Source organism: Peromyscus eremicus, chromosome 2 (genome assembly GCF_949786415.1).
Source record: "Peromyscus eremicus chromosome 2, PerEre_H2_v1, whole genome shotgun sequence".
Taxonomy (NCBI): Eukaryota; Metazoa; Chordata; class Mammalia; order Rodentia; family Cricetidae; genus Peromyscus; species Peromyscus eremicus.
Genome location: NC_081417.1, coordinates 155,840,272 through 155,863,171, shown reverse-complemented (window position 1 = coordinate 155,863,171; position 22,900 = coordinate 155,840,272). Strand labels below are relative to the sequence as shown.

The 22,900-nt window shown below is 45.4% G+C and overlaps 1 protein-coding gene across 1 annotated transcript in view; it reads left to right on the top strand.

Annotated features, from left to right (window-relative positions):
- Vps13d (vacuolar protein sorting 13 homolog D) overlaps window positions 1–22,900 on the top strand; it is a 234,382-nt gene that overhangs the window by 11,072 nt on the left and 200,410 nt on the right. Inside the window, exons 3-14 of the mRNA XM_059255348.1 lie at window positions 5,645–5,722; window positions 8,483–8,673; window positions 8,763–8,843; window positions 11,920–12,036; window positions 14,533–14,637; window positions 15,522–15,692; window positions 16,037–16,137; window positions 17,576–17,744; window positions 19,844–19,945; window positions 20,105–20,306; window positions 20,820–20,999; window positions 22,089–22,219. Of these exons, the coding sequence (XP_059111331.1) occupies window positions 5,645–5,722; window positions 8,483–8,673; window positions 8,763–8,843; window positions 11,920–12,036; window positions 14,533–14,637; window positions 15,522–15,692; window positions 16,037–16,137; window positions 17,576–17,744; window positions 19,844–19,945; window positions 20,105–20,306; window positions 20,820–20,999; window positions 22,089–22,219 (1,628 nt within the window). The remainder of the gene's footprint in view (window positions 1–5,644; window positions 5,723–8,482; window positions 8,674–8,762; window positions 8,844–11,919; window positions 12,037–14,532; window positions 14,638–15,521; window positions 15,693–16,036; window positions 16,138–17,575; window positions 17,745–19,843; window positions 19,946–20,104; window positions 20,307–20,819; window positions 21,000–22,088; window positions 22,220–22,900) is intronic.

Here is a 22,900-nt window from a genome sequence, read left to right as displayed (position 1 = left end):
CATTGTATTAATTAATTGGTTGATTGGGGTGGGGTGTGCCCCATATGAAGTAGGTGGACGTCAGAAGATAACTTGTGAGAGTCAGTTCTCTCCTTCCATGGTGTGATCCTAGGGATCACACTCGGTTGTTAGTCCTGGTGGCAGTCGGCTCTACCCTCTCTAACCATCTCTAACCTCTGGATTCTTTAAATAGCCCAGCTGGCCTCACACTTGCTGTGTGGCTGAGGATGACTTTGACTTTCTGATCTCCTACCTTCACATCCCAAGTGCTGGGCTTACAGGTGTACGCACTCCAGTCTGCAGTCCTGGGATGGACCCGCTGGCTCCAGGCATGAGAGAGAAAGTACTCCACCTATGGAACTACAACCCCGGCCTTGAACTTGTTATTTTTGTTTGGGAATGCTCAACCAGTAAAATCTATGTAAATAATTTAAAATCTGAAAATCCCCCAAACCTGAAATATGTGAATCCCAAGCATCCCATACAGGGGATACTCAACTTGTAGTATTTCTTTGCCTTGTTATGAAGATTGAGTGAGATAATACATGGGCTGGAGAGATGGCTCAGCAGTTAAGAGCACTGGCTGCTCTTCCAAAGGACCCAGGTTCAATTCCGTGTATCCACTTAGTAGCTCACAACTGTCTGTCTGTAACTCAGTTTTAGGGGATATGGCGCCCTCTTCAGGCCTCTACATGCACCAGGCACAGAAGTGGCACAGAGACACAGACATACATACAAAACATCCATACATATACAATAAAATTACAGATTAGAGTGTGTTGTCTTAGTTACTGTTCTATCGCTCTGAGGAGACACACAACCAAGGCCACTAATAGAAGAAGGCATTTAATTGAGGGCTTGGGAAGCATGGGAGCAGGCCGGTAGGCATCATGCTGTAGCTGGAGCTGAGAGCTCCCATCTGATCTGCAAGTTGCAGACAGAGACTGGGCCAGGCATGGGCTTTTGAAACCTCAAAGCCCACCCCCGTGACACACCTTCTCAAACAAGGCCATACCTCCTAATCTTTCCTAAACAGTCCACCACCTAGGGAACCAGATTTTCAAATATAAGAGCCTATGGAGGCCATTTTCATTTAAACCACCACATGTATTAAATATTTAAAAAATATTTCTTTTATCTGTTTGAGATTATAATTATACCCTTTCCCCCTTCCCTCCTTTTTTTTTTTTTTTTAAGATTTATTTTGTTATGTCTACGATGTTCTGCCTGCATGTTGCCTGCATGCCAGAAGAGGGCACCAGATCTCATTACAGATGGTTGTGAGCCACCCTGTGGTTGCTGGGAATTGAACTCAGGACCTCTGGAAGAGCAGCCAGTGCTCTTAGCCTCTGAGCCATCTCTCCAGCGCCCCCCCTTTCCTCCTTCTAAACCCTCCCATGTACCCCTTTTTGTTCTCTTCCAAATTCCTGGTAAATATATATTTTTTTAATGAGATAATAAAGGGGCTGTGGTTATAGCTTGGTGGTAGAACATTTACTTTGAATGAGTGGGTGGGAGATTATGAGGGCCTGAGTTTGAGGCTCACTGTTTGGGGGAAAGAGGGATAATGATGAAGTATTTGGCACACAGTAAGATCTAAGTGGTGGGTGCTGTCACTGTCATTGTCCCCCTCAGCCGGTAAAGTCCCTGTCCTCAGAGCCACTAACCTGTTGGGGAGGCAAACTAAACAGCAGCACAAGGCAGCCATTGCCAAATGGTTGCACTTCAGCCCTCAAGTGAGGGCTGGCTCCTGCTGTCCCAGCACTTGAGAGGATGAGGCAGCAGGATTGCTGTGAGTTGGAAGCAAGTCTGGGGTACATAGTAAGTTCCAGGCTAGTCTGGGTGACACTGTGAGAATCTGTGTTTAATTACAAAAAAGTTACATTATGCACTTTTTGTGGGTTCATAGGAGAGGAGCATTTTGTTTTGTCTGTCGGGTCTGGGGAAAGCTCCTCTGGGCGGCTTTTGAGTGAACAGAAAAGGGTCTCAGTGGGTTGCACAGGAGGGGTCGCCACACTCCAGGTGGGTGAATCCGAGGAGCAGAGGCCGGGAGCTTGTAGGCCCAGGGGAGTCAGAAAGTCAGTCTGTTGTGCAAGGACTCTGTCTGCCCTTCAACTCCCCCCTGTTTTTGAGCTCTATTCAGCCTGGCCTTTAAATAACCTGGAGCAGAGTGAGGAGAATCTGTAGTCAACAGAGATGGCTCGGAAATGCCTGAGGTCCGAGTTCACTCCAGTGTTAGTGAATAGATCTCTGGCCAGTGTGAGGTGAGGAGTTTTGGGGTGAGCCATCCATGAATAAGCCTGAAAGTTGTTTGCCTAGAAATCAATGAGTGGCATGCTGGCTTCGAAAATGCCTACCTCCTTCAGGTGCTTTACTGCCTGAGTCTCAGGCAGTCCTTTCCAGCAGGGCAGGACCCTTCCCAGCAGGGCAGGCCAGGCAGACCGTGGGCACACATGAGTGAGTGAGTGAGTGAGTGTGTGGGAGACTAATATGTCTTCCGTCTTGAACCATTACTGTGGTTTTTGCTGTTCCTTAGCTGTTGGCTTCTGTTTCTTTCTTTTCTTAACCTCCTGTGCTTTCTCGGCTTCGGCTTCTTTGATGTTTTATGTGTGAGTTCCTGATGATTCTGAGCAGTACAGCAGCCAGGCAAACCCAGGAGCCACCTGCCTTGGTGACGAGTTAGCATATGGAAAAATAAGGCTGATCTCAGTGCACATGAGAAAAGGGCCCGGGCATGGCTGCACATGGAGCCCTCACCTCACATGTGCAAGAACCTGCCTTCAATCCTGGTGCTGAAAACAAACAAGGAAATGGTAGTTTTCTGTTGGAAAGTCATTTTCACCTAAGGAGAAGATTGTCTGATTTGTTTTTCTCCTTTATGATAATTGTCTCACCACCTTTGGATGTAGATTTATTTTGCTTTAGGTTAGTCTTAAAGCATGTGATATGGGATCCCCCCCCCCAAAAAAAAAAGAGACTACATTTGCTTAGAATCTGCCAAATTGCAGGTTTGACCTCTTTTTTAGAGTCTGCATAGTCATTTATTTGGGGAAGTCACGTGCCTGTGCCATTACATCTTTGCAGTGAGCTTTGTCTGCCCTATTCCTGGGCCTTTCTACCAGTTAATGGTTGTTGTCTATACACCGTTCTCAAAAGTACCTATCCCAGACAGATTCAAGTAGCTCAGAAGTTGTTTTGTGTTGTGCAAGCAGCTGTATGATACCAAGGCCCTCTCCTCAGCAGTTCGTGGCTAGGGTGTGATGTCTTTCTCATGTTCCCTGTCGCCTGCACAGAGTAGAGCTTGATTGTATATATGCAAATGGATTTGCACAGTCAGGTGAGTCTGTTTGTCAGTCCTCCCTTACTGTGATAAATACCTGAGACAATCAGTTGAAAAGGAGGAAAGGTTATTTTGGTGCAGTTTTGGTTCACATGGGTTGCTTGGCCCCATTGCCTTTAGGCCTACAGTGATGGTGGGAACCCCTGGCAGGCAGGCCTGCTTACACTATGACAGATGGAAAGCAGAGTCAGAGAGGGGCCCCAGGCTCAATACTCCTTTCAAGGGCATGTCCTTAATACCTTAACTTCTACCAAGTAGGCCCACCACATAAAGGCCCCACCCCCTCCCAATAGTGTCATGGGATGGGATAATCCTTTAATTCATTTGGTGAATATTTGGATCCAAATGGTAGCAGAGCTGAATCTAGCTAGCTGCCCTGTCTTGGCACACCCAGGCTGGAGTCATCATACAGGCTGGCCCTGTTCTTTCTGTGCCTTCTGGCCAGTTATTATACCTCAAGGGAGGTGTAGAGAGACCATTTGGTCTTGCTAGAAAAAAAGAGTACTTTTGGGTGACCAGTTTTATTTATTTATTTAGTTGCTTTTTGTTTGTTTGTTTGTTTGTTTGAGACAGGGTCTCTACATAGCCCTGGCTGTCCTAGAATTAACTGTATATATTGACCAGGCTGGCCTCATAGAGCTCTGTCTGCCTCTGCATCCCAAGTGCTGGGATTAAAGGCATGTGCCACCATGCCTATGTTCAGTTTTATTAACTAAACCATGGACTCTCAAGCATTTTGTGACCTATGATCAATTCTGGGAGGAGGGCATTGCTGAAGGCTGGGACCGTGTTAAAAACTACAGCAGAGTCTTGTGTTTTAACCTTAGCGATTCTGATTTGGGGGATGTTGGGGCGGACCCAGGAGCCTGCATTACATCTTAGTCAGATGATGGCAGTATTGTGGGAACTGTTAGCCTAAGCTGGGTGTCTTCAAACTAGCCAGCAGGCCCGATCTGACCTGCTAGCTCAGGATGGCTTTTACTAACTTTACTAATATTACTTAATTCATTGTGTGTGGGTGCTTCCGTGCGTACGTAAGAGTGCAAGTCAGAGGACAACTTTTGGGAGTCTGTTCCCTCCTTGCACTATGTGGGTCCTGGAGACTGAACTCAGGTCTTCAGGCTTGGCATCAAGTGCCTTTATCTGCTGAACCATCTTGCTGTCCTCTATTTATTTATTTATTTGTTTATTTTTTGAGACAAGGTTTCTCTGTGTAACAGTTCTGGCTGGCCTGGAACTCACTTTTGTAAACCAGACTGGCCTCGAACACAGAGATCCATTCTCCTGCCTCTGCCTCCTGAGTGCTGGTTTAAAGGCATGTGCCCTCACTGCCTGGCCTCTATTTTTGAGACAGAGTCTCATGTAACCAGGCTAGCTCGCAATTTTGCTATGCAGTCTAGAATTATCTTAAATTCCTGATCCTTCTGTCTCTACTTTCTGGAATTCTGTCTTTTACTTTTTTTTTTTTTTTTGACAGAGTCCCTGGCCCAGGCTGGCCTTGAACTCACTATGTAGCTGAGAATGATCCTGAACTTCTGATTCACCCTGTCTCTACCTCTGAACTGTGTGATTACAGAAATGTACCACTGTGGTGGTGTTACATTTTCTTTGGTGGGGATCAAACGCAGGGTTTTGTGTATGGTGAGTGACCATTGAAATCCCTAGCTGTCTGTTACATTTTTAAACCTTTGAAAAAAATAAATGAGCTGGGTTTAGTAGCATATACCTTTAGTCCTAGCTACTCAGAAGGCTAAGCTAGGGGGATAGTATGAGCCCAGTAGTTTGAGGTCAGCCTGGGCAACATAGTGAGACCCATGAGTCAAGAAAAAAAAATTAAAAAAAAAAAAAAGAAAAGGAAATGCCAGCAAGATGGCTCAGTGGGTAAAGACGCTTGCTGCCAGGCATGGTGACTCGTATTCTATCGCTGGAACCTACATGATGGAAGGAGAGAATTGACTTCTGCAAGTTGTCCACTGACTGTCACACGTGCACAGCGCACACCTGACACACACACAAATAAATAAATGTAATAAAAAACTTTAAAAAAGGAATGCAATTGTCATGATATAAAGCCTTCAAATATTTACTCTCTGGCCCATTACAGAAATAGGTAGGATCTTGCCTAAGCTCTTCAGGCCGCTGCTCTTCAGCTGTCATTTTGGTTCAGAGTTGGTGGTCAGATTAATGCTGCAGACAGAACCCTTGGGCTAGTGGTGGCATTGCCATGGCCGTTACCCTTCAGTGCTCTGTGTACAGCCAACAGCACTGTCTTTGGATGAACATTTCATGGTGTTTTGTTTGTAGGTGCTGTTGAATTAGAAAACCTCCCATTAAAGAAGGATGCCCTGAAAGAACTGGAATTGCCATTTGAAGTCAAAGCTGGTACGTGGAACCAAAGGGGGGAGGAAGGTTTGAGGATCAAGTTGTTTGGGACAGGAGAGTCGAAAGCCCTGGAGTTGGTATCTGCTTGACCAGGAAGTAGACAGGAAGTTTGAGAGTTTACATCAGTTTATATCAGTCTCACCACATGGGTAGGTGGATCTCTGTGAATTCTAGGCCAACTTATTAGAGGGTTCCAGGCCAGCACCAAGCAAACAAACAAACAAACACAAACAACAAAACCTGGCCTCAGAATAGTCAGGGAATAATAGGGCTGGGCATGTAGCTCAGTGGTAGAGCATTTGCCTAGCATGCACAGGGCCTGGGATTCCATCGCATTATACACACACACACACACACACACACACACACACACACACACACTCTTAAACACCCTTGCACATGCAGAAAACCACAAAACCACAAAATCATAATAGTATTTATTTATTTTGTATTTTTAAAAACTTTTTTACAATTATTTATTTGTGTGTGTGTGCATGCATGCATACCACCCGCAAATATACTGACAGGAGTCTGAAAGCTTAAAGAATGACACTGGTTACTTCCAGAAGAAAATTCTTCAACTATTGAAGGATTAAGAGTAACTCTTTGGCCGGGCGGTGGTGGCGCACGCCTTTAATCCCAGCACTCGGGAGGCAGAGGCAGGCGGATCTCTGTGAGTTTGAGGCCAGCCTGGGCTACAGAGCGAGATCCAGGAAAGGCACAAAGCTACACAGAGAAACCCTGTCTCGAAAAACTGAAGGGAAAAAAAAAAGAGTAACTCTTTGGGGAAATTGATGTTTTTCTAATACTGTATTAGCAAACTTGACCTTGTTTCTTACAAAAAGTAAATAAGATGTATAAAGTTTTTCTGTCAGAATGCTTTGTATTCTCTTGCAAACTCATTCAGTACTACTGCTGTGGCCCTGCATGGCAGAGCATGCCTACAACCCAGCATTTGGGAGGGAGAAGGAAGGTCAGGCCTCAGGACCAACGTAGACTGTATACAACCCTGTCTCAAGCCAAATAAATACCTGCCACTGTGTACTAATTCAGATTGGCATGTAAGTTCAGTTATAAGTCTTATTTTTCTAGAGAAAACTAATTTTTCATTACTTTTTTCTAAAATACTCCCCCTGTAGTGTTGAGTATTAAATCTAGAGCCTTGTACATGCAAAGCAAGTATTCTATCATTGAACTTCATTCCCATCCGCAGTATTCTTAATTTACTACTGGATTAGACAGTCAATTGTTTGTATGGACTGGTTTTATAGCTCAGGGTAGAGCCCTTGCTGAACACGTACGAACATATAAGGGCCTTGGTCCCTTCTTCAACCACATACAAAGGAAAATACAATTCTTAATGCTCCATCTTGCTTTTTGTGACTGAGTCTCACTATGTAGCCCTGGCTGGCCTACAACTGTGTCTCCAGGCTGACTTCAAATTCACAGAGATCATCCTACCTCTGCCTCCCAAGTGCTGGGATTAAAGGCATGTACCACCATGTCCAGTGACCTGCTTTTATTAAGTTGAATTTAAAGGCTTGGCTAAAATGGAAGAAGTTGGGAAATAAGTATACTTTTACAGGCCAGGTAGCTCTGAGCCTGGATTCTTATTTCTATATCCATATGCTGTGTTGTCTGTTTTAGTTTACAGTGGGTATATTCAGGGTTAAATATGTAAGCATGGTAACTCCCAACAAATACTTGTCAACCAACCAGTTATTAATTAACAAGAGATGGATGAGTCCTGTGACCAGGGTCTGTGCAGATGTGTACCATGGGAAGGGTCTGTGCAGGTGGGTGCTAGGGGAAAGGTCTGTGCAGATGGGTGCCATGGGAAGGGTCTGTGCAGATGGGTGCCATAGGAAGGGTGTATGCAGGTGGGTGCCATAGGAAGGGTCTGTTCAGGTGGGTGCCATGGGAAGGGTCTGTGCAGGTAGGTGTCATGGGGAGGTTCTGTGTAGGTGGGTGCCATGGGAAGGATCTGTGCAGGTGGGTGCCATGGGAAGGGTCTGTTCATTTGTGTGTCATGGGAAGGGTCTGTGCAGGTGGGTGCTATGGGAAGGTTCTGTGTAGGTGGGTGCTATGGGAAGGGTCTGTGCAGGTGGGTACTGTGGGAAGTGTCTGTGTAGGTGTGTGCCATGGGAAGAAAGACACCTCATAGGAATTCAAGGTGTGGTCCAGTTGGAAGAGTGTTTTCATAGTAGATAGTCTATATTTGATATAAAAAAGACTCATTGGGCATTTTCCAGTTTAATTTATTGTAGCTGGTCCTTTTTAATTAATTAGTTTATTTATTGTAATCTAGCTTTTACAGACTATGCCCTAACACTAGTTTCATATATGTAGGAGCCTGATTGGCTAGCCTTGAACTGACTTGTGCTCCAGGCTGGCTTTGAACTTGCCATCCCCTGCTGTAGCCACCTGAGTGCTGGGATTATAGGCATGCCCTACCACTCCTGGCTTGCTGTCTGTTTTTGTGATTTTTGTCTTTTTTCCTTCTGGTTCTGGGGATGGAGTCCAGGGCCTTGCACTTCCTAGGCACATGTTCTACCAGAGCTAAGTCCCCCTCCCCAAGGTATGGCCCCCAACGGCCTTGGTCCTCCTGCCTCTGACTCTTCAGCATTTCTTAAATGCACCAGGACAGTTGTCAGATTCTGTTTTTTAAAATAAAATAAATAGTGGTAAAAGTAATCTGTGTGCTTTAAAGGGAGATAGAAAATGTACGGGTCTCTAATGAGGCGTTCCTTCTCCTCCCAGGCTTGATTGGGAAAGTGACCCTCCAGATCCCCTTTTACCGCCCGCATGTGGACCCCTGGGTGATCTCCATCTCAGGCCTCCACTTAATTGGTGCCCCTGAGAAGATCCAGGACTTCAACGATGAGAAGGAGAAGCTACTGGAGAGGGAGCGGAAGAAAGCACTGCTTCAAGCCCTGGAGGACAGATGGAAGGCAAGGCGTAGAGCCGCTGGGCCCTGGGCGCCTGTGACATCCAACAGTAAAGGGCAGGACCGTGCTGACACTGGCTCTTTCCCTTGCAGAGTGAGCGACAGCAGAAGGGAGAACCCTACTGGTACTCCGTCACCGCCTCCGTTGTCACGAGGATCGTGGAGAACATTGAGGTGAGTCCTGTCATCCGTTATGAGGACACATGAAGGGTTTCTGAGCCTCAGATGTGTTTTCACTTCTGAGTTGCTCTTTTCTTGTGGGTTTATGTGGTACAGTGTGTGGGGGCTGACTGCTCAGGTGTGCACTTTTGGAGGCTGTGCCAAAGGGAAAACCTGAAAAGCAAGTCCTGTGTTGTGAGGCAGACACAGGTCTTTCTTGCTTTAGCTGATGTGAGTGGGCATTTCCAAGTCACACCCCCCACCCAACCACACTTTCTTTTTTAACGTTGGAATCTGACTTGCTAAAGGATTTATCACTTCAGAAGCTAGGGTACTTAGGTCTCAATGAACTGGTTTCGGGGCACGCCATTTAACCTCTCTGGTCTCAGTTTCTTCATCTGCAGAAGGAGAGAGGCAGGGTCCCCGTTGTCTATTGTGTTGTGAACTATGAGTGGCCATAAGGTGTCCGACCTCTCGGTGATGTGTCTTACTGAGTTTGGATGCACTGTAGCGCTGGGGCTACTTGTTTGCTCATTAGGAATGGGATTGGGGATGAAATCTTCATTAAATGTCACAAGACAACCCATACTTAAAGTCTCTAGGTTCTCTTGCAGTGTCAAGGCAACCCAGGCCAAATGTGTTCAGCGTGTGTGATGTTCCCCAAAAGTATGATCTGAGGTTGTTGTTTCATAATGTGGATGAAAAGATTGGTGCACTTGAGGGCATTGATTTTTTAGAAAATATTACTATTGCCGGGCAGTGGTGGCACAGGCCTTTAATCCCAGCACTTGGGAGGCAGAGGCAGGCAGATCTCTGTGAGTTCGAGGCCAGCCTGTTCCAGGACAGCCAGGGCTGTTATACAGAGAAACCCTGTCTCAAAAAACCAAAAGAGAGAGAGAGAGAGAGAGAGAGAGAGAGAGAGAGAGAGAGAGAGAGAGAGAGAGAGAGAGAATATGTTATTATTATAATACTTTTGTTCATCTGGAGTGTGTATGTATGTATGCTTTACGTGCAGGTGTGTGTGCATGTATTTTCTACAACAAATGAATTATTTTTTTCCTCATAAAACCTTTTTTTAGCATTTATTAACTGGGGGGTGGGAGGCACATGGGAGATCTGAGGATACCTTGTGACAGTTGGTTCTGTCCTTCTACGGTGTGGGTCCTGGGGATCAGACTCAGGTCATCAGACTTGGTGGCAAGCACCCTTACCTGCCTAGCTTTCTGCTGGCTCCAGAAACGTCTTTCTCAAGGACCAGAAGAAGAAGGCCATTTCTCTGCAGTGTAATCACAGGAATGCGAGGCTTGTGCTGTGAAGCGTTGCTGGTCGTGTGCAGGTCTTATGTAGAGAAACCCACTGTATCGAGTTCCTGATCGGGGTGGGCTTGTCTTTGCTTCACTCCTCATCCTCTGGGTCTTACACTTTTCTGTCTCTTCTTCCTTGAGCCATTTAGGGCTGGGCACCCCCCCACCACATTTTACAAAGTGTTATCTACTGTGTGTGTGTGTGTGTGTGTGTGTGTGTGTGTGTGTGTGTGTGTGTGTCTAGGTCTAGGTGTACACATTTGGAAGTCAGGCCAGCTTGAAGAGTTTGGTTTTCTCCTTCTACCACACAGGTCCTGGGGATGGAGCTCACATCATCAGCCTTGATGACAAATGCCTTTACTCACTGAGCCACCTCGCTGGCCCATATTATGATTTTGGCATCAATATTAAGCATTGGTTTTTCTCCACGTTGGTCTCAATACCATGATTGTCTTTTGATTACAATCATATTAATAGAGTGGTGACTTACTGTTGTTTGACTTTCTCTTTTCTTTTCCTTCTCTGTGATGTGTGTGGTTTATGTTTGTTGGGCATGCACACACATTTACATGTGGTGCCCTTGTGTTCTTGGATGTGGAGGTCAGAGCAGGAGGTCAGTGCCTTCCTCTGTTGCTGTCTGCCTTGTTGCCTTGTGACAGGGTCTCTCCCTGAGCTAGAAGCTTACTATTTTGACTAGGCTGATCCAGGACTTGGACCACCAAGGTCCTGGGATCTGTCTGTTTCTGTCCCCTCAATGCTGGCATTACAGGTAAATGAAGCCATGCCTGACTTACTATGTGGTGCTGGAGATTTGAACTCAGATCCTCATGCTTGCAAAACAATTGTTCCTACCCTTTGAGCCATTTCCCTGGCCTAGTTTGTATTTTCGTAATGGCTACTGATGCTGAACAACTTTTCTTTCTTTTTTTTTTTTTTTTTTGAGCCTTTCCTGGAACTCACTCTGTAGACCAGGCTGGCCTCGAACTCACAGAGATCCACCTGGCTCTGCCTCCCGAGTGCTGGGATTAAAGGTGTGCGCCACCACCGCCAGGCTTGAACAACTTTCCTTGACCACATGTGTATATACTTTTTCTTTCTTGTAGTGCTGAGGACTGGACCCAGGCCCTTGCACTTGATAAACACACACTCTTTTTGAGCTACTCCCAGGCCCCATTGTTGGTTTTTAATTCACTGAAGCAGAGTACCTTCTCTTGCTCACAGGAGCAAGAAGAAATAAACACACGTGGAGAGTCTCACAGACCTTACCTGCCTTGCTGGCTTTCCTGGGCTCAGATTCCTACAGATGCTAGAGCAGAGGGACCGTTTGTCTGGATTCAGTGACGTTGTTCTTTCTCCCTCCTCTCTAAACATGATATTAATTAATTAATTAATTAATTAATTAATTATTATTATTATGGGTGGTGGGTATGTGTGCAGAGGTCAGAGGACAACTTTCTGGTATCTGTTCTTCCTTCTGCCTTTACAAGGGTTCTGGGGATTGAGCTTATGTTTCTAGGCTTGCATGGCTGTGAGCCATCTCTCTGGCCCATGGTATTCCCGTGTTTAAGTGTTTACATTGATTTCTGGAATGATTTGATGGGAGCATTGTAGCCTTCCTGTGATAATGTTCATGACGGTGAACTCTCGTTTTTGAGTGGTTTGTGATTATGTCCCGTGGAACTTTCAGCACACTGGGAACCTGTGTGTGGATGCCCTATGGTTGGACCCCACCTATAGGACTCCACCTGCAGTGGTTATCTAAATGTTTCCCCTTTTTCTCTTTGCAGTTAAAAATTCAAGATGTCCACTTGCGCTTTGAAGATGGTCTTACCAATCCCTCTCATCCTTTTGCGTTCGGCATCTGCATTAAGAATGTGTCCATGCAGAATGCTGCCAATGAGCCTGTGAGTATGATGAGCTCTGACCACAGACCAAGAGCAGAGCTCCCCGCTGGGAGCTCTGGGGCTCTGCTCCACCCCTCAATGTTATGTAAACTAGCCCTGCTACTTCACCATTCTATGCAGGCGTCCTTTTTTGGTTTGTTTGATTTTTGTTTTTCTAGACAGGGTTTCTCTGTGTAGTCCTGTCCTGGAACTCACTTTGTGGACCAGGCTGGCCTTGAACTCAGAGATTCACCTGCCTCTGCGTCCCTGAGTGCTGGGATTAAAGGTGTGCACCACCACCTTCCCGGGCTATGCTTGTGTCTTGTGTGTAGGCAACAGTTAATTTGCTGGGAAGGAGAAACAGTTACTCTTCACCGACCTGTTGCATCACTTTGGTTTTATACACAAAGAAGCTGAGGTACAAAGGATTCCTGTCAGCAAAGGATTTCCTCCTCCATTTTTCTACTCCTTTGTCAATCACCAAGGAAACTCATTCCACTTAGAGTTTCACCTGCTCCCTGGGAATGTCTGTGATGGTTTCCACACAGTCCCTTTTTTATAGTGGTGTTTTAGCCTACCTGATAAAACACTGATTCTCCACACTTTTCACATGCCCTTGTTTTTTTTTTTTTTGGCTTTTTGAGACAGGGTTTGTCTGTAACAGCTTTGGCTATCCTGGAACTCATTCTGTTAGCCAGGCTGGCCTCAAACTCACAGAGATCCACCTGGCTCTGCCTCCTGAGTGCTGGGATTAAAGGCATGTGTCACCAATGCCCGACCACACCTGTCTTAATTGATTGTATTTCCTATTGTAGAGGTAGATAACACCTTACTAGAGTAAGTGTTCTGTTGGGTAGGGCTAAGGAGGTTGATATTGCTGATAAAGAGAAGTTGACAGATCATTTCCAAGTTTGAGATGGCCTCATGGAGCTTAGGCCAAACTTGAATTGGATACGCAATTTACTAAACATCTCTTTGGACTTCTGGCCTTCCTGTATTCTCTTCCCAAGAGCTGGAAATTACATATGTGCACCACCATACCTGCCTCAGCAGCCCATAATTTTTATTTACTGGGACAACCATTTATATAGCTTTTAAGCCTTTGTGTGCCTGTGGACCTGGCACCCTTTTTTGGCCTCTGCAGGCACTGGTTACATAAGATGTACAGACATTCATGAAGGTAAAATATCCGTACACATAAAATAAACAGCAGGATGTGGTGGTGCATGTCTTAAATCCCAGCATCTAGGAGACAGAGGCATGCAGATCCTGAGTTCAAGACTAGTCTGGTCTATGTAGTGAGTTCTAGGCCAGGAAAGGACAACATAGTGAGACCCTGCCTCAGAACAAAACAAAACAGAAATGAAGGTAAAAACAAAAAAGCTACAGTAATTTATTCTCTAGTTCTGGAAACCAGAAACGTGAAACTAAGAAGTTAGTGTATCCACATCCCTTTCTAGCTGAGGGTCACTGGAAGCTCCTGCTTCCTTGGTTTATAGATGTGCCACCCCAGTCTCTGTGTGGGTGTTCACAAGGCCTTGTCTCCTCTGTCCTTTTCTTTTTCCTTCTTACAAGGACCCCATTCATTAGCTTTGTACCTACACTCATCCAGGATGGCTTCATTTTGACCTCATTCTGTCTGCACAGATGATGTTTACAAGTAAGGACACACTCACACTTGTGGGTGAGCGTGACTTCTTGGAAGAGGACACTGTTCAAACTAATACCCTAGTAATAGTCCAAGATGCTTTTTCAATACTCAGCTGACTTCCCACTTCAAATATGTGTTCATGCACATGTGTCCATACTGTTTCTCTGCCATTCAGAGTTCTAGTTAAGAAATATAATCACTGTCCCCTTTTTTGCTGACTTAGTTATTTGTATGAAATTTCAAGTTTTTTTTTTTCCCCACTTTTTTTGAGGAATCCTCTGTCTAACACTGACTGTCCTGAAACTCGATCTGTAGACCAGGCTGGCCTCTAACTCATAGAGATCCACCTGCCTCTACCTCCCGAGTATTGGTACTATAGGCATGTGCCACCACCACCCAGCTGAGATTTGCAGATATTTTGACACTTCTCTGCCCAGTGATATTTTCTGTTTGTTTGTTCCTAGCATCTTAGATATTCTTCCACTGCTTCTTCTATATAATTAAAAATATTTGTGCACATTGGTGTTGCCAATGTTGGATTTTGTTTGTCTATTTATTTATTTTTTAAGGCAGGGTCTTACTTTGTTTCCTGGCTGTCCTGAAATTCACTGTATAGACTAGCCTTGAACTCACAGAGATCTACCTGCCTTTGCCTCCTGAGTGCTGGGATCAAAGACGTGAGCCATCAGGCCTTGCATGGGTGGAGTTTGAGGTGTAGGAGAGTGGACTGTTTTCCTTTGGTTTTGTATCCCTTGCACCTTGCAAAGTGTCTGATGTGTGATATTTCACACTCCATTAGTTGAGTGAACAACAAATATACCCAGGATTAAAGATGGCCGTCCTTTTTTCTCCTCTTTCTCCCTCAGGTACAGAAACTAATGCGAAAAAAACGATTAGACGTGGCTGAGTTTAGTGTCTACTGGGATGTCGATTGCACTTTATTGGGGGATTTGCCCCAGGCGGAGTTACAGGTATGTTCTGGCCAGGGCTTTAGTGTAAGATGGTACCAAAGGCATGTGGTGCGGGGACTCTAATTTTCAGGCTGTGGTCCCTGGGTTCTCCTACAAGTGTCTTCAGTCTAGAGTCTGCTTGAGATGCCTGCAGTCTGTGTCTGCAGGTTTGAGCTTCACATGCACTGTGGTGGCTTGTGTATTTTAACTTCAATCAGGCTGCCTGGTAGATGTTTTTGTGTCTTTTTCATGTGAAGTTTTGTTTTTTTTTTTAAAAAAAATTAATATTTATTTTTAATTTTTGAGACAGGGTCTCTCTGCATAGTCCTGGCTGTCCTAGAGCTCACTATGTAGACCAGACCAGGCTGGCCTCAAATTCACAGAGATCCTTCTACTTCTGTCTCCCAAGTGCTGGGATTAAAGGCCTACACCACCACATCTGGCTATCATTCTGTTTGTAAGATGTGTCTGAGTGTCTGATTTCTTGCTTCTTACTGCTATGTGCCCGTGGCACACTGTAGTTAGCATTTTGTTGGCCAGTCGGTCTCAAACATGAAAATTTCGAGTGAACAGAGCAGCTTCTTAAAGAGCGACCAGCCTACTGGGGTTTCTCCTTGAACATCACCATGGGGACGCTTTTAAGACACTTACATGGATAGATGACGTTACTGTTTGGGAAGGATTGAGGAAAAGCTTAGCTTAGTGTTTTTGTAAAGAAATTGTAGGTACTTTAGTGAAATGGAGAAAAATGATTCATTTCCCTGACTCCAGGTGGCATAAGGTGGATTAGGTAACAGTGATGCTATGCCACAGCCCATGGCTTAGTTTCACTGTTCAGCTTAAATTCCCAATGTTGTAGAAAGTAATAGCCAGAAGGAAGGTTGGTGTGTGTTCTTGTGACACAGGAGGCCATGGCCAGAAGCATGGAGAGTCGCAGTCACCACTACATCCTGGAGCCTGTGTGTGCATCCGCCCTCTTGAAAAGAAACTGCTCCAAGGAGCCTCTGAGGTCCCGGCACAGCCCGAGGATTGAGTGTGATATTCAGCTGGAGACCATTCCCTTGAAGCTATCCCAGGTACATTTCCTCCCGAGGCTCAGACCCATTGCTGGAAGCTGGAGTCAAGGAAAACCACCCTGCAATGGTGTCCTCAGCATTGTTTCCCTGCGGGCCAGAGTCTGATAGGTGCAAACCCAGGTGGCATCACATGGTGCAATTGGGTTCATGCCCACTTAGTTTCAGTTTGGATTGGTGTTTCTAAGTACTGAGCAGAGAACATTGGAGAACAAGTAGCCTCCTGATGATGCTTTGGTCACTGCATTTCAGCTCGGCAGATTGAGTTGTTCCTGTTAGATGGAGGTCTTGACTGAGCCAAAGATCGAATTCTATCCTAATCTAGTATCTCTTACTCTTTAACAAAGCTGCAATATCGGCAAATCATGGGATTCCTCAAGGAGCTGGAGCGGAAGGAGAGGCAGGTGAAATTCCGGAAGTGGAAACCAAAAGTGGCCGTGTCCAAGAAGTAAGGGTACCTTTGCGTGTTACCCATAAGTTCATTTGATGGCAGCATGCTTTCCTGTACACAGATCAGAAACATGACTCCCATCCTTTACATGTGACTTAGAAAAAAGGGCAGTTGGGTTAACTTTGGTAGAAGTAGTTACATTTTAAAATTCATGAATGTGTTACCTATGAGGAAATTTAGAAATAATATCTGGGACAAAGGGGGCATGAAGTGTCTGTTGTTATATTAATTTTCCTATTGTATCTCTGTTGAGGTAAGAACCTCTCTTAGATTGAGAGTAGTGAAACTCAGAGGATCCTTGGTGTCACTTAGCAAGCAGATTACTCTTGTTTAGTGATGTTGGTCATTCTCTGCAGCACTCTTCTAATCTCCTTTTGTCTGTCTGTCCTCCAGTCTGTTTGGTCCACATTATGTAGGTTGTGATCTCTGACTTCCAGAGCAAGCATCAATCTTCTTTCTTACAAATATTTTTTTAAAGATGTTTTTATTATGTATACAGTGTTCTGCCTGCATGTGTCCCTGCAGGCCAGAAGAGGGCGCCAGATCTCATTACCAGTGGCTGTGAGCCACCATGTGGTTGCTGGGAATTGAACTCAGGACCTCTGGAAGAGCAGCCAGTGCTCTTAACCGCTGAGCCATCTCTCCAGCCCACAAATATATTTTAATTTAAATTATGTTTATGTGTATGTATGTGGTTGTGTATTTGCATGTTGCATGAGCCCACAGAGGCCAGAGAAGGGCATCAGATTGGAGCTAGACTTAAGGGCGGATGTGAGCTGCCAGATGTAGTTGCTGGAAACTGAGCCCTGGTCCTATGGGGGACACTATTCTGTTTATTTGTGACAGAGTCTTTTTATGTAGCCCTGGATGTTCTGGAACTCACTGTGTAGACTAGACTGTCTTCAAACTCTCAGATCTGCCTCCCTTTGCCTCCCAAATACTAGGGTCAAAGGTGTGTGCAACCATGCCCAGCCTCAGTATGTGCTCTTAATTGCTACCATCTTTCCTGCCCCATAAATCCTCTCTTCATGTTATAGTGATACATGTGACCAGTCTGATATGTAAACCTTTTTAATGATCTCACTTGTTTCTATGTATGTCCTTAGAAACTCAGTTAAATCTGTAGTGGTCAAGTCCATGGTAACTGTCTCAAGGTGGCCTTCCTGCCAGCAGCGTTTTCCTCCTTCGAGGGACTGCTTTGGGTGAGGCACCCTGTTCACATGCTGTGGTATTATTCAATGTCTTTTTGACGACAGAATCACTTTTCTGCACATTAGGTCAGTGCAGAAAAGTCCATTAAAATGGACTCAAGACAGAGACTAAGGCTGATACGAGGAATGTCTCAGGAGTCAGTAGAGTTCCAGGTTGTCCTGGACCAAGAGCACTGCAGTGGTTTTTATTGGGAGGAGTAACACATTGTCACGGATTGTTGCAGCTGTCGGGAATGGTGGTATTTTGCCTTGAATGCTAACTTGTATGAAATCAGAGAGCAGAGGAAGTGTTGGACCTGGGACTTCTTGTTGCATCGTGCCCGAGATGCTGTGTTTTACACTGACAGATATTTCAACAAATTAAAAGGAGGCGTGTTGTCTGCAGATGACAAGGTGAGTGCACTGCTTGCTTATTAATTTTTCTTGATTTGTTTGTTTGGTTTTGAGACAGTGTTGCATGTAGCCCAGGCTGTCCTCAGACTCTGTGTAGCTGAGGCTGGTTTTGAACTCCTAATCCTCCTATTTCTAGTTCCGTAGTCCAGGATTATAGGCATGAGCCACCACACTTAGCTAAGAATATTTTCTCACAGACTGAAAAAAAGGCCAAGTCTGAGAAGATACAAAGTCCCTTGCTGGAGGCACAGTTTTATAGGCTAGTGTTGGGCTCAGTAGAGTAGGGACTCCTTGGGAGGTAGTGAGCCTCATCTCGGCCAGAAGTATTTTCCTGCTCCCTGAGAAGAGCCATCAATCAGGTAAGAGGAAGCAGAAATGGCCCTGCCAGACCCCTCCTGGTACAGGATGCAGTTCTGTGCATGCAGTTCAGGGAGACTCATCGAGTCATCAGTGTCTCTTCCAGTCCTGCACCTAGTCTAACTGTTGGTCTGTAGCTAATTTCTGTGGACATTGGCCTACATTTTCTGTACTCCTCATTGACTTGATTGATTTGGGTGGTAGAGGTGAAGCCAAAGCCGGTGACGGATATGAGAAGGTTAGTCTTATCTGAATTATTTGTGGGCTAGGGTACCCCTTCCTGGGTCTGTCTGCCTTCTTCTCCCAGGAAAAGGAAAGGCAGTGGGGCTGCTTTGCTCTGTAATTGTTTTGCCTTTGTGAATGGCTCAGACGGTTCTCTATGTTTTGGCTTGGGTTATTTCTAGTTTGTTCCTCTAGTTGACCTTTATAAACAAAAACGAACAGTTCTTCACTGGATGGAGTTCTTAGCCATCCTGTCAGCATGCTGAGGCCATAGCCCCCTCCTGCATATTGCTGTCTTCAGTGGTGTCTGACACAGCTACGTGACAATGAGCACCTTGTGAAAAGGACGGACTAAGTCTGATATTTGCTCTGGATGGCTTTTCCTGAAGGCAAAGGCAGGGCATTAGGAGGAGGAATCTGAATCAGTGCTGAGGTGGCCAGGTAGCTGTGGGCACCTGCTGTTAGTGTGCTCTATAGTTGTTTTTTTTTTTTTTTTTTTTTACTCTTTACTCTTTGCCTCTGGGGGGTCTGCCACTCAGCTTTCAAATAAATACACAGACTCATTCTTTCTTATGAATGCCTGGCCTTAGTTTGGCTTTTTTTTAGTCAGCTTTTCTTAACTTAAATTATCCTGTCTACCTTTTGCCTCTGGGCTTTTACCTTTCTGTAGTCTATATACCTTTCTTTACTTCTTACTCCGTGGCTGCTGTATAGCTGGATGGCTAGCCCCTGGTGTCCTTTCTCCTCCTTTTTTCTCCTTCTATTTAGTCTCTGTGCCTGCAAGTCCCGCCTAACCTTTCTCCTGCCTAGTTATTGGCTGTTCAGCTCTTTATTAGACCAATCAGGTGTTTTAGGCAGGCAAAGTAACACAGCTTCACAGAGCTAAACAAATGTAACATAAAAGAATATGACACATCTTTGCAGCATTAAACAAATATTTCATAGCATAAGTGAATGTAACACATCTTCAACTAATATTCTACAACAGTGTTCTTCTAATGTTAGGAAATTAGACATTATTTAGGATGGGTGATTTTACTTTACTGCTACTTGTTAGTAACTAGTATGAAACATGTTGAAATGACCACACCCTTGCTAATTGTGAATATGAAAGAGCTAGGGCCTGATCATACATACTGTGTGAGCTTGGCCTTCAGTTCCTCTTAGAAGGCAGGGACAATAATAACTGCTTCCTTTGATCGCCCAAGTTAGTGGAGCTAATGTGTAATGTGGTTTGTGACTGTCAGTGCTGTGCAGATCAGGATGCCTCCGCAGTCACCCGCTGAAGAAAGAATGTTCTCATTTCTCTGCCTGCTCCCACTAGTTCTAGTGGGGTTTTTGAGAACAAGTAACATCTGCTGGATTATAGGGAGCCCCTTGTAAGCCAGAGGCAGCTCTCTTGGCATTGGTCATTGGTCACTGCTTCTCAGCCTTCAGGGAGGTGCTGGGGCTAGTGTATTGATGAGGGTGTTCACTTTCTGTAGCTCTGCAGTGTCTTGGTTTCATTTTGTTCCAAACAGGAGGAGATGTGTCGGATTGAGGAGGAACAGAGCTTTGAGGAATTGAAGATTCTGCGTGAATTGGTTCATGATCGATTTTATAAGCAAGAGGAGCTAGCAGAGGTGAGAAATCTGTTAGAAAGGGTCATTGGGTCCCAGTGCACCCTGAGCCCTTCAGTGTCAATATGCTTGCGTTTCTGTCAGGACACATGGCAACTGATGGCATATCACAGCCTGTATCTGTCTGTGGGTTTTCATGTCTGCCTCTTTGTGATTTCACAGAGTCTTCGAGAGCCTCAGTTTGATTCTCCAGGAGCCTCACCTGGTGACCCAGATGCCAGCGGAGGCAGCGGGATGCTGCAGTACCTGCAGTCCTGGTTTCCAGGGTGGGGCGGCTGGTACGGACAGCAGAGCCCTGAAGGGAAAGTGGTGGAAGGACTGTCAGCTGAGTCACACGAGCACTGGACCCCTGAAGAGATTTTGGGTACGCTGGGACCCTGTCTGCACCTGCTCTTTCAGCCAGAGCGAAGGGTTAGGTGCTAAATGTCATCCTGCTCTTTGTAGAACAGCTTGAGAGGTCATTTCTAGACTTAACCAAGGGAGGGAGACGACATTTGGACAGCAGTTTGTTACACAGAGGTAGAGGGAAGACACTCCATGGCTATGGCCATTTGTATGTTATTAGACAGATCTGAGTGGAACATTGCCTGAGAACTAAATCTGAGCTTGTTCACCAACTCTGAGGCTTGATGGCAGTCCCGAGGCCCTCTCTAGGACTGTGCTGTCAGTGTAAGCCTATAGAAACAAGGGACTACTTGTTAAATTGTTAAATTGCACTAGCCACAGCAACCACATGTGTCATGCTGTCCTTCAGTCACCTGTGTCTCTGGGTTCTTGCCTGAAGAAGGGAAATCTGGCTCAGCAGCATCATCCCAGTCAGGGCGCCTGCTCTTGCTCTCCGTGTTTTCTCTTAAGCCTGTTCTCCCTCACCATGTAGGCACCGAGGAGTTTTTTGACCCCACTGTGGATGCCTCGTGTATGAACACCTACACGAAGCGAGATCACGTCTTTGCCAAGCTGAACGTGCAGCTACAGCGAGGCACGGTGACTCTCCTCCACAAGGAGCAAGGTGCTGCTCATGCCAGTGAGAGCGCGTTCATGCAGCTTGAGTTCTCAGGTATTGCTCAGAGTCAGCTCTGCCCATCTCTAGGGCCAACACACTGTCTGTTTTCGTCATCTGTGGCAGTTAGAGTCTGTGAGAAAGTAGAAGCTGGAGAGATGTCTCAGAGGTTAAGAGTACATACTGCTCTTGCAGAAGACCCAAGTTTGGTCCCTAAAACCTATGTCATGAGGGCACCAAGAGATTTGTCTTAGTTAGGTTTCTATTGCTGTAATGAAACACTGTGACCAAAAGCATCTGGGGAGGAAAGGGCTTATTTGATTTACATGTCCGTATCACAGTATGTCAGCAAAGGAACTCAAGGCAGGACCTGGGGTGGGAACTGAAGCAGAGGCCATAGAGGAGCATTGCTTACTGGCTTGTTCCTTCTGACGTGCTCAGTCTTTCTTAAATATCCAGGTCCACCTGTATAGCATGAATTTTAAAGGGTCTTATTAATAAAAAACAAACCCGGAGCCAGGTATTGGGGTGAATGCTGAAAGATCAGAGAAACAGAACAAGCCACATCCAATTTTTCCTCACCAACTCTGCAGCTTCCAAATGCAAACTACTTCCTGTCTACCCACGCCTTTATATGCCTTGCTTTTCTGCCCTCTCATTGGCTCTTAGCCCAGCTACCTCACTTCCTTGTCACTGTCTATACAGACCTCCAGGTCTCTATGGTTGGTACTGGGATTAAAGGTGTGTGTCACCACGCTTGGCTCTGTTCCGTAGTGTGTCCTTGAACACACAGAGACCCTGTCTGCTAAGTGATCAGATTAAGGGCATGTGCTACCTGACTTTGTTTACTTAAAATGGCTGGCCTTTTCCCCCTGATCTCCAGGCAAGCTTTATTTATCAAAGCATAAATAAAATATCACCACATTTTAGCACAAATAAAATATCACCACACACCTGCCCAGGGGTAGCACCATCCACAGTGGACTGGGCATATGTGTGTGTATGTATGCATGTGTGTGTTCAAATTTCATGGAAAAATACTTCCTACTGTTAAATAGTTCTCTTTAAAATATATCCACTATTTCTAGATATAAAGCACATTAGGCCTTATATCATAATGCCATTCCTTATGTTTATCTTTTATAGATGTAAAGCTTCTAGCAGAGTCTCTTCCTCGAAGAAACTCCTCCTTGCTTTTAGTCCGGTTGGGTGGACTGTTCCTCCGAGATTTGGCTACAGAAGGAACCATGTTTCCTCTCCTGGTCTTCCCTAATCCGGTATGTCCTACAGTGGTGTGGCTAGCACACGTGGGTGTCAGTATGTATTGCAGTGGTGTGGCTAGCACACGTGGGTGTCAGTGTGTGTTGCAGTGGCGTGGCTAGCACACGTGGGTGTCAGTGTGTATTGCAGTGGTGTGGCTAGCACACGTGGGTGTCAGTGTGTGTTGCAGTGGCGTGGCTAGCACACGTGGGTGTCAGTGTGTGTTGCAGTGGCGTGGCTAGCACACGTGGGTGTCAGTGTGTATTGCAGTGGCGTGGCTAGCACATGTGGGTGTAGGTATATTATGCCTGTTTTAGGAAATCAGAAGTCCTGTTACCTGAACTGATTTTGACATTTGATCATTGGAGACAGACTGGGACTAGGTCCTTTGTTGACTTTGTTAGAGAGAAAATGTTGGTGAGCTGTGTGTGTGGCTCTGCCTCTTCCCTCCCCATGCTGTAGCCATTATGGAAGTGTCTCCCTACCTGGGGATAATGCCAGGAACACCTGCTCTCTGCACTTCATGGTTAACAGTTGAGTCTTTCCCATGTCTATATTACAGCTATACTCACAACCTACTGTAAATGTGAAATTTCATCTTTCAAGGAGCCCAAAAGAGAACTGCCTTAAGTCTTTTGTATATGTGCAATTTTATATGTAATATCCTTTGCCAACTATGGGATCTTCAGTCTTATTAA